Source organism: Carassius carassius, chromosome 26, assembly GCF_963082965.1.
Source record: "Carassius carassius chromosome 26, fCarCar2.1, whole genome shotgun sequence".
Lineage (NCBI taxonomy): Eukaryota > Metazoa > Chordata > Actinopteri > Cypriniformes > Cyprinidae > Carassius > Carassius carassius.
In genome coordinates, this window is record NC_081780.1 from 8,938,427 (window position 1) to 8,958,198 (window position 19,772).

A 19,772-nucleotide genomic window follows, 5' to 3' on the forward strand; every position below is an offset into this window, starting at 1 on the left:
CTTTTGTAAGGCTTCAGATGACTAGAAACATAGCACAAAAGTCATATAGACTACTTTTGTGATGCTTTATTTGTCCTTTATTGTGGAGTTTTTCAATGTAAATCAACAGTCTCTTGTATGGAAAAGAGCAGCTTGAACATTCAGCCAAATTTCTCCTTTCACGTTTCTCATTAAAAAAGATCTGAATGGCTTACAAGGGTGGGTAGATATTCAAAAAGTTAAGGAGTTAACATTATTGACAAGTGATGATTAATCAATAATGATTAATTGATTGAAATTGTCACTGTGCATATGCATGTTGTCGTAATTGATTTTCTGTGTTCACTCTTCTCAATCTAGCTTTTCATGGACACGTAATGGCACTCATTTCGATGTTGAAAAGGATTCCAAAGTTATCATGAAGCCCAACTCAGGCACTCTGGTCATTGACATCAGCGGAGAGAAGGCAGAGGCGTATGAGGGTGTTTACCAGTGCATCGCCCGCAACGAGCATGGATCTGCCATGTCCAATAACATTGTCATCCGTCAGTCCAGTAAGACAGACACATCTAATCAGAATAAATTGCCACAGAACTGTTTTGTTAATGTTTTTGCAGTCAACTTCTGTCAGTTGTTTTGTTTTGTGTGTTTTTAATTGAGGGCCCAATTCTGTTTCATAGGGTCCCCCTTGTGGTCAAAGGAGAAAATTGAGCCAATCACGGTGCAGAGGGGAATGTCTCTAGTGCTGCAGTGCAGACCCCCAGCTGGCCTGCCCCCTCCAATCATCTTCTGGATGGATAACAGTAAGATATATCACATATATCCACATAGATTTGTGACAGTAACCCACCACACATCAGTCTTGCACTAGTGTAAGCTCCCACTGAATGTCTGATTTGGTTATGTTTTCATATACTTTACATGGCAACCCAAGTATGTAAAAATCCCTGCTCTGTTTTGCTGGTTTAGTTTATTTTATGGTCCTTCTTCTATTGGCAAATAGTGTTCACAATGAAATTATACTGTACTATACTACTCAAGTAAAGGCCAAAAATAAAATAAAAATAAAAATTCCATACTATGTTTTGTTTTAGATTTCCAGAGACTTCCCCAAAACAGTCGTGTATCCCAGGCTTTAAACGGAGACCTGTATTTCTCCAACGTGCTCATTGAGGACACCAGAAACGACTACATCTGCTATGCCCGCTTCCCACACACTCAGACTATCCAACAGAAACAGCCCATCACCGTCAACGTACTGGACAGTAAGTGTCTTCAGTCTGCTGCTACAAACAGACTCACCAATTTCTGTTCCAAACAAGCATCGTTGTAAATCAGTTTTTTAAAATAGATTTGAAATAGAATAGGACTCTGCCTTTTTATGTTGAATTAAGCTTGCACAATATATACAGATTCATATTTTTATCCGTTATTATTAGGGCTGTCAATATATGAAAAAGAGTCAGAAGTTTAATTATATAATAAGTGTATTAATTTATTGAATTGACACACAAAGAATTGCATATATCTGTATTTCCCCCGAGAAAAGGCCCACATTGCTTGATAAGAAATTAAATATTGTGTAAAGCAGTGAAACATTTCTTAATGCAGAATTTACATGCATATATTTAAACAAATTTTTTTTAAATGTATTTTTATTTTACCCCCACCCTCCTTTTATATATAAAAATGCAATAATTTGGTACTGTAATTTGTAAAAAATAATTTTACTGAATAAACAGCCATTAGACTTTGACAGTCATAGTGAGAATTAAAGTGACAGTGTTAAATGCCTCTTCAGTTTTTTCCTGCTCTGTCTAGACCCGTAAATGTCAAAGCATTGCATGCTGATTATTTTCTGTTGTATTCCAGTTGAAGCTATGAATGACACTGTGTTGGCAGCTTTTTTGAATGGCTCAGATTTTTGGGGTGGTGAGTGCTAGCAGAAGTTCTCCAAGTGAACCCAGACTTCATCCCTCCCATCACTTGTGTTTCTGTCTAACCAGGAATAGCTCATTACCTAATAACCAGAAATATAACCCACTTCTCTAGAATCCCAACCCTGACTTCAAACAACTTCATCTTTATAAAGGTCTCATGCTTTACCATTTAATTGCATCTTCTTAATGAAAACTGATTTTGTCAGAAGACAAAGGGACTGAAGCCAGCGCTACAGGAGTTGACTATCATTGGCATTGTGTATGGCAAGAAAATTACTGTATTTGAATGGTAATCAGTCCTTTGTCTTTGTTTTAATTGTATAATTAACATTTCAGCACTAAACTGGTCACTAAACTTTTTCCTTTCCCTGTTTTAAAAACTGAATACATGTATTACTGTTGCATATTACATTCTGTATGCAACACTGTATAAAGTACTATAAAATATCTTACTAAAACATTGTTCATTTCTATTATATATTTTTTTCATTTGGATCCTTCCATTCTCTTTTAAGTGCCATCCAAAAGAAGCAATGGAAGGATCAAATTATTGTCATTCAATATGCGGTTCACTTGATAAAAGACATAAGGGCAGTTTTTTTTGGACGTAATTCCTTATAAATTTTCCATTTATAGTGTCAAATTTGTCCAGGAATATGCTCTTTGTACACCTCTAGTTGTATCTACCTCGTTCGTATGTGGTTTTGCGCACCAAAACTATGGGATTTAAATGCTGCCATGATTCAAAACTGAAAATACAGGTCTGAAAGGTTGAAACTAAGTGTTCGAAAACTCAAAATCTTACAAAAAAAAGTTTTGCAAGATCGAAAAATAAGATTTGCAAGCTTGCAAAATGTAAAAAAAATCAAAATATCTCTGCAAACATTGTTGTTTTTGAGATTTCCTTCTTCAGAACTGCACCATTTTTTACGATGTTGCGCAAATAATTTTTCAGAGTTTCAAATTTGTCAGTGTTCTCCCACTGTATTAGATTGTTTTCCAGGTTTGAAACCTTGTAAATGGTGATCTGAAAACAGGTGTGCGAATGTGTGAAATTTTTTTTTGAAACTCTGAAAACAGAGCTTTGCAGGCTTGCAAAGTGGTAAAAAAAATTACATCTCTTCAAACGTAATTTTGTTTTTGAGTTTTCCCTCTTCAGAAGTGCAACATTCTTTTTAATGGTGTTGTGCAATCATTTTTTCAGAGTTTCGAATTTGTCACTGTTCTCCCAGTGTATAGTTTGTTTTCAAGATTTGAAACCTTGTAAATAGTGATCTGAAAACTGGTGATTGAATAGGTGAAAAAAAGTTTTGAAACTCTGAAAACTGAGGTTCGAAAGGGCGAAACTTATTACATTACATTACATTTGCACTCCTATTGCAGACTATTTTTCAGAGCTGAGTTTACAACACCCACTTTGCGGAGATACGCACACACAGTCGCGAGCTTGCGTCTCACGTGATTTGTGGCAGTGTTGTCGCGCAGCTCTGCTCTGAGACTCTGAAACTCAGACTGAGCGAAAATGAAGCTTCGCAACCTCGCAAATAAAAAAAAGCCTGGAGGGAGGGCCTTCTGCTCTTGGCCAATGCTTTGCTGTCTGCTGACGTACAGTCCAATCACAAGTCGTATTTACTGGAAAGGTGGGATTGACCGACTGCTCCGCCAATGACAAAAGCGCACAGGATACGCAAACAGAGGATGCACAGATTTCTGTCCACAGAAAATTTCACACATTCGCACACCAGTTTTCAGATCACCATTTACAAGGTTTCAAACCTGGAAAACAATCTAATACAGTGGGAGAACACTGACAAATTTGAAACTCTGAAAAATTATTTGCGCAACATCGTAAAAAAATGTTGCAGTTCTGAAGAAGGAAATCTCAAAAACAACATAATGTTTGCAGAGATATTTTTTATTTTTTTTTACATTTTGCAAGCTTGCAAATCTTATTTTTCGATCTTGCAAAACTTTTTTTTGTAAGATTTTGAGTTTTCGAACACTTAGTTTCAACCTTTCAGACCTGTGTTTTCAGTTTTGAATCATGGCAGCATTTAAATCCCATACAAAACAGGATATTTTTCCCCTCTCATAAGTCATGGGCAATAGCTGTCTGGTTATAGAATGTGTCTGATTGTGGCCTATCTATGTTCTAGACAGTCCATCTGGGGAGAGAGCGCCCACTTTCATGAACCCACCAGAAACACACAGTAACACCATGGTCCTGAAAGGAGACATGCTGCAGCTGGAATGCATCGCTGATGGCCTGTAAGTAGGAGGAAGTGGAAAAATGGCCTTCTCTGTTGTCGAAAAATGGCTAATGTGCATCTTAATGTGCTGTTTGTTTGTTTTTTTTTGTAACCATGTCCGTTTCTTCTTGTGATTGGGGTCAGACTGCATCAATAGATTTGCATAACAGTTCAAAAGTGTTTGACTTTATTGTGTTTTTCAGTCCAACGCCAGATATCTCCTGGAGCAAGGTGAATGGGGAGCTGCCAAGCGGCCGTTTTTCATTTCACAGCTTCCAGAAAACTCTGAAGATAACGGAGGTGACAGAAGCCGATGGGGGAGATTACCGGTGTTTAGCCAAGAATCGCCTGGGGAGCAACAATCACATCATCACTGTAGTGGTCAGAGGTCTGTCACAGGACGTCTTTTCATCTGTCACATCTCACAAATCTTGTTTAGTCACATCATTCACTGACCCTGGGATGCCATCCTGAACCGTTTATGGACTTGAGTTGATCTGAAAGACCCTTTATGTTTCCTGTTACTCAGAAAATACTCACTGGTTTGCCAGATATCTTAAAATATATGATGAAATAATTCTAATATGTTGCATAGGAAGCAATCTAAATTCAAATTTTAAATTTTAAAATTCCACTTATGTCTATTTGATTTCAAACTTTCCTTTGATCTCCGCAGCGGCTCCCTTTTGGATCAGTGCCCCTCAGAACCTCATCCTGGCCCCTAAAGAATCTGGAATGCTCATCTGCCGGGCAGAAGGCAACCCTAAACCCACGGTCACATGGTCTGTCAACGGAATTCCCATTGAAAGTATGTAAAGCCCACTCAATTTTATCTGAAATCACATTCCCGTTTATGCTGCTTTTCCACTTTCTAGCTCCTATTTATAACAAATATTTTTAGATTGATATATAGGAAGTTCTGATTTATTGTTAATCAGTTTGTTTGTACAGTGCCTGTAATTAAAGTGATTCTCTAAAATGATTCACTGATCCTATGTTTATTTTTAAACTATAATATTTATTTAAATGTTGCTTATCCCTTGCGTAAACTAAGTGTTTTAATTTATTTGCCTATTTTTATAGTTGTATTGTTTCTGTTTAAGTTTATGCTTTCACTCTAATTAACTTTATTGTTTTTGTGCCAGTGGGAAATACTGCTCTGATTAACTTATAAATGCTATCATCTCATATATTCAAAATAATGTAGTTTGCTCATTTTTGTTAGTAGCTTGTAGCACATCTAATTGCTTTTTCAGAAGAATGGTTTGATTATAGTTTGATTGTGAGTACAATTATGATGTGATTCCTTCATAGACTCACACAAGGATCCCAGTCGGAAAATCGAAAATGGCAATATCATCCTCAGTGATGTTCGGACCGGCTCGAGCTCTGTTTACCAGTGCAACGCCTCCAATGAGTACGGTTACCTGCTGGCCAATGCCTTTGTCAGTGTCTTGGGTATGTTAGTGTATATGCATTTCTATTCTATCCTATATTTTTTATTTATGTATGGTTTTTGCATACATAGTGCATACATTACATTACATTTCAGCTGAACCTCCGAGGGTGCTGACTCCTCCAAATCATCTATACTCAGTCGTCACTAACAGTAGGGCTCTGTTAGACTGTGCTTCATTTGGCTCGCCACTTCCAAAGATCACATGGTGAGATATTATTTTAAAAAAATGTATTAGTTTCATTCTTTTTAAGTTTGCCTCTAATATCCAAACGTGTTTATTGTGAGTTCATGTTGCATGGTTATTATGCTTCTGTCATCTGCAGGTTTAAAGACAGTCAGCGCATAGAGGATGGCGACTCGTACATCATTCATAAAAACAATACCTTAGAGATCAATGTGGCTCGGCCACTAAACAGTGGCAAGTACACCTGCATTGCCTCAAACAGTCTTGGAAACAAAGAAAATCATGTTTACCTGGAAGTGAAAGGTGAGTGAAAACTCAATTTAATTGTTTTGGTTAAATCTGTGTATTTGTAATATGCTAAGTGAATGAATAGTAGTAGTAGAAGTAGTATGATGGGAAATATGGGGGAAATGAGCAAGATGTATGTTATTTTCTTTCTGCAGAGGCTACACGGATCATCAGACAGCCTGGGTATAAAGTTGTCCAGAGGAACAGAATGGCTGTGTTTGAGTGTGAAGTCAAACATGACCCCTCTCTCTTTCCCTCCATGATATGGCTCAAAGACAATATGGAGCTTCCCGACGACACTCGGTATGACCTGCAACCACTGCTGCCATTTTTGTTCAAATATAAGCACCATCTGAAGCATGGGTTAGCACCTGAGGCTCTGCGCATGATACAAGCGAGGGAAATTGATTAAAGTTTTATTTTGTTTATTTTTTAATTAAATTAAAAAATACAAATAGTTTGCAGATGGAGCAGTTGGGTATTTTTTTCTTTATAGGCATTTTTCCTATTTAAAATGAAATACACTACTGTAAGTGGTTTGGGGTCTGTAAGATTTTTTTCCTTTAACAAAAAAAAGAGAAAAGAATGTAATACTTTTATTCAGCAAGGAAGCATTAAAGTTATCAAAAGTGACAGTAAAGATTTTTATGCTGTTACAAGAGATTTATATTTCAAATAAATGCTGTTCCTTTTTATTTATCAAAGAATCCTGAAAACAAATGTATCAGTTTCCAAAAAAAAACCAGATATAGCAAAAATATAGCAGTACAACGAACTATCACTATCAGTGTTGATAGTAATAATAATAATAATAAAAAATAAGCGTTTCCTGATCACCAAATCAGTAATTTTATGTGACAAAATATGACACTGAAGACTGAAGTAATGGCTTCCATCATAGGAATAAATTATATTTTAAAATGTTTCAAAATAAAAAATTGTTATTTTAAATTAAAATATTTAACATTATTATTTTTTTTACTGTATTTTTTAAAATAAATGAAGCCTTGGTGAGCATGATTAAAAAAATATATTTAAAAAAAACGTACCAACCCCAAACTTTTGAATGGTAGAGTATATACAATATACAAGAGAATTTGAATTTTTTTTTAATGAAAATAAAATACAAATTTATCCACAAAAAAGAACTTTTGATCTAAATGTTAACTTCTGAAGTTTGAGAAAAGTAAAAATCACGATGTCTCAGTTTATTTGCTCTGAAAGGTGGCCTGTAGCTACTTGTTTTTGACTAGCAGGTGTGTGTTTGTGTGTGTGTGTAGATTTGAGGTGGGCTCTGACAGTCTGACTATACATGACGTGAGAGAGGACGATGAGGGCAACTACACCTGCATCAGAAACACCACCCTTGACCAAGATTCAGCCAGCGCCATGCTCACAGTAGTCGGTACGGTATCACACTCTCGCCTGCTTCAGGCTGTCAATTTTTTAGAAACTGTACATACATACTGTACGCACTCAAACTGTACCAGGAGATATTTATATGAGTGCTGTTTTACAGTTGAATATGTACTTTTGTATAATTAACTTTTGACTTCCTCAAACCTGCTTTCCTTGTCAGAGGCCACACCAACACCACCTATAATAATGGGTAAAATGCACTTCTTTCAGTTCCCAAACAGGTCCCAAAACCATTTGATGCATTTGTATTTTTGCTTTTTTTGTTTATCCTTCATTACCTTTCCAATATGTGCTTATGGATGTCTTTTGTGGATGTTTCCCATTAATACATAAACTGTTAAAGGCAATTTTGGTTTTTAGTTTTCGCAAATGAGGCAGCTCACTAAACTTTTCCTGACCTCGTTTGGAAATAAAGACCTGTGTGGTTTCAGCTTTACCATCAGACTCTCAAGGCAATTTGTGACTAATTTACATTTTGATTAGCAGCAAATCTGTACAATCTCATCTGCTTACACCACACTAACTTTAGTTTAGTGGTTCATCTTGATGCCTATTTTTTTATTACAAATTTTGTGTTGTTCGCACAGATTTATATGAATTTGCCACAAATTCTCTAGAATGTAAACTAAACAGTTTTTCTCATGAGATTGGCTTGATACTTTAAAATGGTGCCTTTAACAGAATGTCGCATTTCAGTCTGTGACATTTTTTTTTATTTTTAAGTTGGTGTATATTAGTTAATTTTTTATTTGGGCTTGTGTTGCATGTTTCTAATGTCTGGTGTAATAAAGCTGGATGTTGGATGAGTTTTGTGTCTCATAAAATCTGGTTTTCCAGACCAACCAGACCCGCCCACAGACCTGGAGCTGACAGACCAACGAGAGCGCAGTGTTCAGCTAACATGGACCCCTGGAGATGAAAACAATAGTCCTATTCAATGTGAGTTCTTTGTTTGTTACCTTGTTGTAGATCCATATTATAGGTCAACAGAAACATTTAGGTCTGCTTTTCTGATCCATTTATATTGGTTACCTTAGCGTTCCTGATCCAATATGAAGATTCGCTCCACGAGCCTGAAGTATGGGTCAATATGACTGAAGTCTCAGGTACCAGCACCACAGCACACCTGGAGCTCTCCCCGTATGTGTATTACTCCTTCAGGGTCCTGGCACTCAATGACGTGGGTCTGAGTGAACCCAGCGCTCCATCCAGACAGTACAGGACCAATCCTGCACGTGAGTTACCCTAGCAAGAAAACAGAATGCTTAAGAATCTTTAAATGTCCTTGTATTTTCTTGAATCAAAGTTTGATTGTGATTCTCACAGGGCCTGACGTCAATCCATCAGATGTTAAAGTCATTGGAATGTCACCTGACAGCATGACAATAACTTGGAGGGTAAAACACTTATGATTTGATTTTATTCAGTATAGTACAATCCAAAACATAAACGGTTCCAAAGGTGTGTTTCACAGCAATGTTATTGAAGAACCATTTTAGGATCCTTAGAGAACCTTTTAGTTTAGCTGAGTTTCTAGTTCCTAGTTCCTAGTTTACGTGGTTTCCTTTTAATGTCTGGTGACCAGGAGCTGACCGGGCTGGAGTCGAACGGTCCGGGCCTACAGTACAAGGTGAGCTGGAGACAGAAAGATCTGGATCAGCAATGGACTTCACTCAATCTGGCCAATGTCTCGCAATATGTGGTGACAGGAACGCCCACTTTTGCACCCTATGAAGTCACCGTGCAGGCGGTCAATGACTACGGTCATGGTCCCAGACCAGGCGTAGCACAGGGATACTCAGGAGAAGACTGTGAGTAAACTTCAGAAAGCACTCAAATATATTTATTAGTGCTGTGAAATTGCAATTAATCACATCCAAAATAAAAGTTTTTGTTTACATAATATATGTGTGTGTGCTGTGGATATACTCTATAAATACACACACATGCATGCAAATATTTTAGAGAAAGGGTTGTTCATATATTAAATATATTTATATATAATAGAAATTATATGAATATAAATAAATACATGGAAATATTTTCAAAATATACACTGTATGTGTGTTTTTTTTAAATATATGAATAAAAAATATAGACAGTACACACATATTATGTAAACAAAAACTTTTATTTTGGATGGGAATGATCATGCTTAATTGTTTGACTGCACTAATATTTATATATATTTTATATGTACATTTAAATATTATTTTTTTACCTTATTATATTATGCTGATTTGGGACAAAATCTGAACAGGCATCACATGTATACATGGAAAATGTTCATCCGAGATGGTGGACACATTCATAGAAATATGGAATATAGTTCCATTACAAATTGTAAAAAAAAAAAAAATGTGTATGTGTTTGTCATCTTAGTACCAACTGTGGCCCCAGAGAACTTAAAAGTTTCGGTTCAGAGTGGGACAGTGGCTGAAGTGCACTGGGATGCTGTTCCTCTGTCAACAGTACGAGGGCGACTGAATGGATATAAGGTACTTACTTAAGACAGAAAATGCATTTACATCTATAATATTATTCACCAATTACGGAGATCTATCTAAAGATGTTGACATTTCAGCTGCAAACAGTCTAAGATGTAGCCATTTTGTAGGTGAGTTACTGGAAAATAAGAAGCCTGCAGAAGCAAGACCCTGAGCCTGTGAAACCACAGGAGCTCATCTTCCACGGGAGTGAGCTGGAGGGTCTTCTGATCGACCTTCATCCCTACAGCCAGTACACCCTCAACATAAGAGCCTTCAACGGGAAAGGAGACGGACCCACCAGCTCTAATCACATATTTGAAACACCAGAGGGAGGTAGAGTGTGTACTTACCATATGTACTCACTTGTCAAAGTATGAAGAATTATTTAAAGGAAAATAATCTATATATATTCTTTTAGTTCCTGGGCCTCCTGCAGATTTAAAAATCCAAAATCTGAACCTGGACTCATTGATTGTGAAGTGGATGCCACCTGTAGAAAATAACGGTCACTTGACAGGATACTTGCTCAAATTCCAGCCTAGTAAGTCTGAACTGGGACATATATTATGGGATTTTGTTGTTGATTTATAAAAAGATGCCGATCGCTTACACTTTTAATCCTCTCTATGTGAACTCTCCTCTCTTTTCTTGCAGTCAATACAACAGATGAACTTGGGCCGCTCAAAGAGCTGCTTCTAGCAGCAAACGAGACCAGCATCACTCTGGAAAACCTCAAGCACAGCACTCACTACAAGTTCTATTTGAACGCCATGACTGTCAAGGGCTCTGGTCCCACTGTCACAAAAGAGGGCTTCACAATGGTGGACGAAGGTGAGGACTAGCTTTGTGAATGATTTCACAATATAACATTTTCAGGATTTGAGGCAAGGATCGAGGTGCAGTATTTTATCCTCAACGGTGGCTTCACATAAATTGCAAGCAGAATAAAACTTGTACAAAGGTTTGTGTATCATTTCCTCAATTTCCTGGATCGGAGTGTTCTTATTCGTAGTCAATGTTATACATCTACAATATAATGCTTTTATTTCATTAAGGGTTGCATATTCTATGAATAGATTTAACACACACATAACATGCCCTTCTTTTGTTTATTTATATATTTGACTTATTTTTTAAAATACTTTTATTAATATTTTATTATTTAAAAATAGTTTTCACACAAATTTACCATTAGTTTTATTTATATTTGACTTATTTTTATATTTTATTTATATTTGTGTGTACTTTATATTTTATTATATTTTTAAACAATATGTATATTTATTAAGTCTTTATTCTTAATCAGTATTTTTTATCTTATTTAAAGCATACAACTTCAAAAAAATTTTTTGAACAGAAACACTGTAGTTCGAAAAAACTAACTTAATTATTTTTAATTCTAATATTACATGCAATTTTGCTTCTCAATTAACTATATACTCTTTTAGAGATATATCACAGTTCTGTTGGAAAACAAGACAATAATGTTTTAGAAAATTTATTCTTTTATTAATTGATCGATTGATTTTTACATTTATACATAGATTTTTTGCGCTTTTCATTCTGTATGTGAAAGTAAAAAGCCTTTTAATTTTCATGATTGAACCTTTTTTTTTTGTATGTATGTATATGTATGTATGTACCTTCCAACAGCATCATATTTCATGACTTACTGTATATATTTAGAAGGAACCTGTTTTGGTTGTCAGGTGGCTGCTACTTACAGTATATCCCCTCTACCTTTGTCTTCTTCTTCTTCTTCTCTCTCTCTCTCTCTCTCTCTCTTTCTCTCTTTTCCATGAAGCATTAATTCGGCATCCCGCAGTAGAGGCGGGTAAAGGTAACAACAGTATCAGGCTGATGAGAATGCATGCTGGATGAACATCAGCTATGAGACTAGAAAGGCACTATAGCACTGAAAAGAGATAGATACATATGCATGAACCTCCTCAGGACAAAAAGCTTTACACCTGACTCGGCCTGCTCCATATGTCATGGAGAATCATGTTACCAGCAAATGCAAATTCCATCTCACTGCTTTCAGTAGGGCTTAGCTAGAACATCTGCTGTTTGAAAGGAATAGTTCACCCAAAAATAAAAGCAGTTGGTTGATTGCCTGAATGACTGTATTCTGTTATTTTTTCTGTGAAACACAAAAGGAGAATTTTTTTTTATCTTAATGCAGCTCTTACAGTAAAGTCTACAAGTCGGCTCCAAAAATGACATAAAAAAGCATCATTACAGTGATTCACACGGTTTGTACAATATATTTCAAGTCTTCAAGTGATGACTAAGTTTGCAAATTGGACTAAACTGAATTTATTCATTCACACGATTCATGAATTGAACTGAAACACTTATTTGACTCATCATGAAAAACTCTCTGCATATAATGATTCTTTTGGTCACAGTTGTATTGTATGATTTTAGAGGACTTGATATCATTGAAGACTTTTGAACTACCATGTGTACTTCTCTGTACAAATGTCTGAACTTCAATGCCATGCAACTTGTTGAATTATTCACTAATTATCTTTCCACTCAGTGAACTCTAGTGAAAAAAAACCCTCATCATTTGTAAGTTGCTTTGGATAAAAGTGTCTGCTAAATCACTAAATGTAATTCAAGAACTGCTACTACTCAAGAGTCATCGGGTCAGTGATTTGAATTCGAGAACCGAATCAAAGAGTGAATCATTCTTCTGGGTCGGTTCTTTTAAATGCTGTTTAAGTTCACAAATTGGACTAAATGATTTGTTTATGAATTGAACTGAATCATAACATTTACTCAGTCACAGTTAGCTCACTGCAGGAGAAGATTATCAGTGAACAATGACTTAAATTTTGGCCCATTCATCACAGTAATGCTATCACTTCAGGAGTCTTGAACTGTTGCACATGAGTCATATGGCTTTCCTTTATTGCCCTTTTAGACAGTTTAGGGGGTTAATGACTGATTATTGTGTGAAAACTTTCATAATATGAAATTATTTTCAAATCCAATCATACAGGTTTGGTGAGTAAATACCAAAAGTTTCATTTTGGGGTGAACTATCCTTTTAACTAGTGCAGACAAGGACATTAGATGTTTTTGAGTGTAGAGTGATGTTCAGACATATAATACAGACCCAGATGTCTCTTCCTTGCTCCCAGTGTCCTCTCAGAAACACACAGTAACTAGCTCTCATTGCATCGGTGAACTGCATGTTCCTGCAAGCTGTTAACTCAGATCTGCATTTCTCTCTATCACCGCCTTGTTTTCTCTCTTTCTAATGTTTTGTGTTTCATGTTGTGTGTTTCACTATTCTCTGTATTCTTCCAGGCTCAGCCCCCCCTTCACCACCACCAGCCCCCCCTGTTACTCAATCATTCCAGCCCCCGTTTCGCAAGGGTACAAACACTCCTGTCCCGGCACCTTTTCTCTCTTTCCTTTATTGCTATGCCTGTGTGATACTGTATTGAACAGGAATCTGTAAATGTTATACCTTTTAAAATCTCACAAGAAGTCACAATCATTATTTAAGCTATACATGATTTACACTAAAATAAAAAGTGAGTGATGACAATTACATACACAGTACAGTTCAAAAGATTGGGGTCAGCAATTTTCTTAAGAGAAATTAATACTTTTATTCAGCAAGGATGCATTAAATTGATCAAAAAAGACAGTAAAGAAATGTATTAAAAAAAAAAAAAAATTTAACTTCATATTTATCAAAGAATCCCGAAAAATAAATGCAGCCTTGGTGAACATAAATAAATTCCTTCATAAATATATATATATATATATATATGTAAAAACTGACCTCCAAATTTTCAATGGTAATCTACTGTAAGCCATTAAAAAAAATACATCTGTAGTGATCCAAAAGACACTTACAATATTTGAATTTCATTAGATTAGATGTAAAATATCGAATCAAGTTGCATTTGCAAAAAAAAATATGCTGGAGCTTTTATTGAAAGCAATTTTGGTAACACGTAACTTTAAGCCTTTATGAATAATGCATTATAAAAGTCGTTTTAATGCATTAATGATGCCTTGTAATGCACCTTATGATGCATTGTACAGTCTCATGAAAAATTGTAACCACAGTTAATACATTATAACACTTGTCAGTTCATTGTTACACTATGCATTTTAAATTCAGTTTTAATTATTTATAACAAGATATTATGTATTACAATGCATATTATGAATAATAACAATGCGTTATATCCTTTAATAACCCTTTATACATTTAATAACATATAACATATAAAGGTGATACTTTTGGGGGCCACTAGACTCTTTTCATGATCTCTAAATTCTTACGTCACTTGTATCTTTCCTTGTTTGATCAGCGACTCCTGTTGGTCGGATGTTTAGGAGCGTGAACTCCTCGGTGGAGGAGGACCATGCTGTGATAAGCTGGGAATACTCGGGGCCGGATGGGAATGTTTATGTGGAATATGTTGTTGATAACAGTAAGATTGTCCTCCTTAAAACTGTCAAATTTCACTGCCATGCGTTTATTTAAAATCACAGTTTAATATGATAAAGCTCATAGACCAAGCAATTTAATATTATAGAAATTGTGTAATATCACAAAAAAAAAAGTTTGTCAAAGAACAAATTATACTATAATAATCAATAAAATCAACCTTTTTGCTATGTAATTGGTTTTGCCGTAATCTCTTCCCTGCCGTCGGCCCTTCTCTCCAGGTAAAGAACCCTGGAAAACAGAGTTTGTAAATGGCACTCGGACATATCAGATTAAAGGACTTAAGCCCGGGATGTCCTATAGGGTTCGGGTGGTTGCCAAAGACCACTCGGATGCTACGGTCCACAGTACAGAGGAGCTGTTGATTACAGTTCCAGGTGAGGAGACCGTGTCTGTAGACCACCAGTATCACCCTCACCTGTCAATCACCCGTGAAGCCCCGCCCAGACTCAGTTCCAGACATTACCTGTAGTTTTGGTTTGGAATATTAGCATGAATCCAGATGGGTTTATGGAAATGTAAATGCATGCCAGAATTACTGTATGTTTGTCCATCTTTTCTTCCTTTCTGTTTTCTTTGCCATCCTACAGCAGTTGTCTTATGTATCGTCAGAGGACATTAAATACACTTCCTCAAATCCATGTTTCTTGTTACCCTCATAAAAACAAAGATTTTAGGTTTTTGTTATCTTGATGTTCAGCTCATGTTCATTTTTACTTTACTGCAGATGCCAATATTTGTGTTGTTGTTGTTGTTTTGTGTGACATCTGCACGATAAATTAACTATAATATTTTAAATGAAAGAAAAGTGAGGATTGGTTCCTTTTGTCCTCTTTTTATTTTCTGCAGCCATGACTAGCAAGCAGGTTGACATAGCCACGCAGGGCTGGTTTATCGGACTGATGTGTGCCATTGCTTTGCTGATCCTGGTGCTCCTCATCGTTTGCTTTATAAAGAGGAACAAAGGAGGCAAATACCCAGGTAAGTGTATGTACAAAATTGATGTGCGAAACTGGTAGTTAAGTACATCTGTGTGGAGCTAATGCTGAATCTGAAATTTTTAAAACAGTGCTCAGGCCACATAAAAACAAAATTTGTAACATAAAATAAAAACATTTTTAAGATTCTGCACACACCTGCGAACCCTGTGAACTTCAATACTATACAACTTGTTGGTTTTCCAATCTCATAGTAAAGGAAAAAGAAGATGCCCATCAAGACCCAGAAATCCAGCCCATGAAAGAGGATGATGGGACATTTGGGGAGTACAGGTGAGGAAAACAACATATAGGAGTTACTCTACACCTATTTATATGCCTTTGATAAGAAATCATGAAATATAAATGTTTTCATTGTTAAAGTGATGTTGTTGTTGTTTCACGACTGATTGAAAGCAAACTTACTTCTCTTGCTCAGGGATACAGACCGTAATTTTTTCATTCCTCTGAGGTGAATGTAAACTTCTTTGGCCTCACCACAAAACAGCTTAAAGAAAGCAGGAGCAAACATGTGTATTATGTGACTGTAAAATTATATAGAGTGTCAAATCAATTGCATTCCTCATTGACACTAATGATGGATTTATTGCTGTGATTTGTTATTATGTTTTGTGTCATCATTAAAATTTATTGTAATGTTTATTATCAGATATTTAATTTATGTTTTATATTTGCGTGTATTTTTTGTAACATGTTTGGTCATGTTGTCATTATTATTCCTGAGGCAATGGAGTAAATATTATTGGAACTGGATGGTCTCAAACCACGATAGCTAATTCAGTACACAAATTCAATATAGAAGTATCATATATTAAATATTAATTTAATTATATATAATGTACCTTGGAATATTCGCCAAATCAGAATCACAATTGACAGCAGCCATCAGCCATGTTTGTTTTGTTGTCTTGTATTAACATTTCACATGTCCTGTTCATGAAGTCCATCATTTGTTGTGTATGATGTCACTACATACATTTTTTCTTTACTGTAAAGTGAAATCCTCATTGTCAACCATGTCAGTCTGTCTTATTTGTTCCTCCTGTGTGTTTTAATTTTGGGGGGAGTTCAGATCTTCAGAAAGGTAAGAGGGACTTTGCAAGTCTTGCATGCATAAAATCATCTATTATCTAGTCACATTAGAAATTCAAACAGATGGCTGTAAATTTTACTTTAAAGCCAAGCCCAACCTTAACTAAACTTTTAAATCTGAAAAAAAGAGGAAATTGGAATATTGCATAGTTTGGATTGCATATTGTGATTTTACTTTGTTGTATTGCTTTATTTATATTTTACTGCATTTGTTTAGAAATCCTCAATGGTTATTTTATGGGTTTTCTAGAAGTGGTTTATGCATTATGATGGATGTGGCCAAATTTACCCTTTCCGAATGCACGTTATGACCAGTTATGAACATGCCTTCCGGATATAAGAGAGACGCATATAAGGACTGCTGTGAAAATACCTGCACTAAAAAGCATGTTGGAAATGGACGATCTCCACTATCTAGTTTAGATGGTTTAAATTGTGCTATTGTAATATCCTCCCCTCCCCTTGTCTCCACTCTTTACATCAGTGACACGGAGGATCACAAGCCCTTGAAAGGCAGCCGGACCCCATCCAATGGGACGGTCAAGAAGGACGACAGTGACGACAGCCTGGTGGATTATGGCGAGGGAGGAGACGGCCAGTTCAATGAGGATGGCTCATTCATCGGCCAGTACAGTGGGAAGAAGGAAAAAGACACGGCGGAGGGCAACGAGAGTTCGGAGGCCCCTTCTCCGGTCAACGCCATGAACTCCTTTGTGTAACTGCCTGAAAACACATCGTGACCTTTGACCCATCCAACACCCCACCTCCTTGTCACACCATCATATGGAGAACAGTCTCTATTGCACTGTGACCCCCTAATATCACAGCAAAAGAAATAAAACACACTCCCCTAATGAAGGACTGTGAGAATGTGAGAAGAGAGCCAGTCCAAGCTTACCGCGATTGGTCGGAATGAAAGTCACGTGACATTGAGACATATTAATTGTATTATGTCACAGCGAGCATACATATATATTGATATGTGTATAGGAATATATAAATTGACATATATTTTATTAACATGGCCCAGTTTACATCAGATGACATTGTATCACACCATCTTGTCCCTTGGACTCGCATAGAATCAGTAATTAACGTCACATCCTCAGCAGTAAGGTGCGGTCACATTTACAGTTATAAAGCAAATTTTCACAAGCAAAATCCAGTCGTTTCGGTAAGAATTGCTGCAATTTTGCATGTTTTCACAGATTCAAAGTGACTTCTGTGTGAACAGTGCCTCATTCATCACTACACTATTGACAATATCCAATGGACTTTTTTGCGCACAAAACTTCGCTAATGTGACCGCACATTTAGCCAGCGTTGTGGAGACCGTGAACCTTGTCTTGACTATATGATACTCACTTTTGCTTCACAGCTAATGCCTGTTGCATTCTGTCGTCAGTGTTCAAATCAGTATTATGCACATTTCAGGCACCAATGTCTGTGGGCATTGTTGTGGAGTATGTAATACGTGTACAAGCTGTTCTTAGGCGTCAGAAGTTTTGAATATACAAAAAAAAAATCCACAGAATTTAAAAACTGGTTATCAGGGATGTGAGGTAGCATGTTTTTAAAACACAAGCACTCTACATAGTTGTGGTTTATCCTTTTCTCAGTTCTCTCGTTGTTCATTTTGCGCCCCGTGTTTGTTCAATTTATTTTCCGACTACATTTTTCAATGTTCTATCCCTGAAGAGAAGTCATTGATAGACTTATTAAGGTTCACTTCATCCAGGACTTTTATTGTGAAGGAAAGCCCCCCAGTCAGCCATGTAGCCACCTGTGACCCCACTTTGGGCGCCAGAATTCACTCTGCTCTTGGTTTGGTTGCATGGAAGGCCCCTCAGCACGGTTCCTTAGTGCCTTGGTAGAAAACATTATTCTATACTCAAAAAGAAGATTCCCTCTCATCGCTTTGAGCGCAGCCATTTTTTATATCAGTAATGCAAGCGACACTGAAGTCCTGGGCTGAGCGAAGACCGCAAGACTCAAGGAAATGATGTCATCTACACAGCCGCCACAGAAGTCACCTCAAATTGGGGTGAGGGGCATCTCATTCCCCTTATTGACAGCTCAAAATACTGCCACTTCTCTGTAAAGAGTGAACTGCTGTTGATTGGTCTTATTTGACACACTCATAACGCCAATGGAAATGACCAACTGTATTTGCAGTGGCTTGCGATACCAGTAGGCAGAAATGTACACATCGTCACATCATGTAACTGTTTTTTAAATAATGTTGCTGCATGTTATGAAGTATTACGAGCTGTCGAGTGAAGTGAAATCAGGGCTTCACTAAACACACAGTCTACAGTGGTGCTGTCGTCAAATACGGCTTCAGTGTGTGCGGTTTTTGCAGGCATGCATGAAAATATGTGTGCATTTGGAATGGATGAGTGTGAATGTGTGTTTATGTCTGTCCACACTATAAATGGGGTGAGCCTTTTTTTGGCAAAGCCCTAGATTTTCATGATTTAGCTTGTCATAACTTGCATCAAGTTTTTTAGTTTGGAATTGTCTGCTTTTTAATGTATAGATCTGACACTTGGTTTGTAAATATCCAGCCAAAATTAGTTTTAGACGCATTAAAGGATGCTGAGGCGGCACCGTGAATGATCAAAACTGAGCCCTTGAGCATGAAAGTATATCCCAGAGTGCTCTTATGGAACTGTCTAAACAATTTGTGTACTTAAAGTCACTTCGGATGAAAAAGCCCCTCTCGAAAAGTGATGACAACCTTATTTCCTGAGTCTGAAGAACAGATGACTGAGTATGCGCAAGGTAGCGCTGCAGAAAACCGCACAGTGTTCCACCTGAATTCACACACCCATCAGCTCTTACTCTTTTAATAGCACTGCTGTTTTCTTTTTCTATTTGGCCAGGTAGTTTATGACTTTTTTTTTCTGTAGGAAAAATAAGAAAATGGACACAACCCCAAAGAAGGAGGCCGGATTGCACTGCTGTGGGTGCAGAACCTTTTGATGTGTTTTTGTCAGAGGGGGCAAAGACGAATGAAACGTAGCGTGTGAAATAATATTCTGGTTAATGTTAAAGCTACATGAAAATAAAGCATGAAAGGCTGTGAAATGGTTTACTCTATAATATAATCGGCAAAAAATACATTATTTTGTATATAAAAGGATTAAAATAAATGTTGGTTTCCAGATTTCACTACCATCTGTCTGTTTT

General features: G+C 36.6%; 1 protein-coding gene across 12 annotated transcripts in view; it reads left to right on the top strand.

Moving 5' to 3' along the window:
• Positions 1–19,760, top strand: part of nrcama (neuronal cell adhesion molecule a) — a 49,371-nt gene extending 29,611 nt beyond the window's left edge. For 3 of the 12 annotated variants that reach the window (XM_059511038.1, XM_059511041.1, XM_059511040.1), the window contains 28 exons: positions 340–533; positions 660–782; positions 1,074–1,244; positions 1,852–1,911; positions 4,076–4,187; positions 4,372–4,556; positions 4,845–4,976; positions 5,483–5,626; positions 5,721–5,832; positions 5,951–6,114; positions 6,255–6,402; positions 7,380–7,504; positions 7,679–7,708; positions 8,356–8,457; positions 8,556–8,753; positions 8,845–8,915; positions 9,104–9,329; positions 9,901–10,016; positions 10,136–10,340; positions 10,426–10,548; positions 10,662–10,838; positions 11,812–11,847; positions 13,329–13,397; positions 14,351–14,473; positions 14,712–14,867; positions 15,340–15,471; positions 15,683–15,761; positions 17,065–19,760. In XM_059511038.1, coding sequence (XP_059367021.1) covers positions 340–533; positions 660–782; positions 1,074–1,244; positions 1,852–1,911; positions 4,076–4,187; positions 4,372–4,556; positions 4,845–4,976; positions 5,483–5,626; positions 5,721–5,832; positions 5,951–6,114; positions 6,255–6,402; positions 7,380–7,504; positions 7,679–7,708; positions 8,356–8,457; positions 8,556–8,753; positions 8,845–8,915; positions 9,104–9,329; positions 9,901–10,016; positions 10,136–10,340; positions 10,426–10,548; positions 10,662–10,838; positions 11,812–11,847; positions 13,329–13,397; positions 14,351–14,473; positions 14,712–14,867; positions 15,340–15,471; positions 15,683–15,761; positions 17,065–17,299 — 3,748 coding nt within the window. In that variant the 3' untranslated portion in view covers positions 17,300–19,760. Of the gene's footprint in view, positions 1–339; positions 534–659; positions 783–1,073; positions 1,245–1,851; positions 1,912–4,075; positions 4,188–4,371; positions 4,557–4,844; positions 4,977–5,482; positions 5,627–5,720; positions 5,833–5,950; positions 6,115–6,254; positions 6,403–7,379; positions 7,505–7,678; positions 7,709–8,355; positions 8,458–8,555; positions 8,754–8,844; positions 8,916–9,103; positions 9,330–9,900; positions 10,017–10,135; positions 10,341–10,425; positions 10,549–10,661; positions 10,839–11,811; positions 11,848–13,328; positions 13,398–14,350; positions 14,474–14,711; positions 14,868–15,339; positions 15,472–15,682; positions 15,762–15,906; positions 16,503–17,064 lie in introns of those variants that run through there. The other 9 variants (XM_059511042.1, XM_059511044.1, XM_059511049.1 and 6 more) reach the window with 7 other exon arrangements.
• The last annotated feature ends 12 nt before the right edge of the window (positions 19,761–19,772 follow it).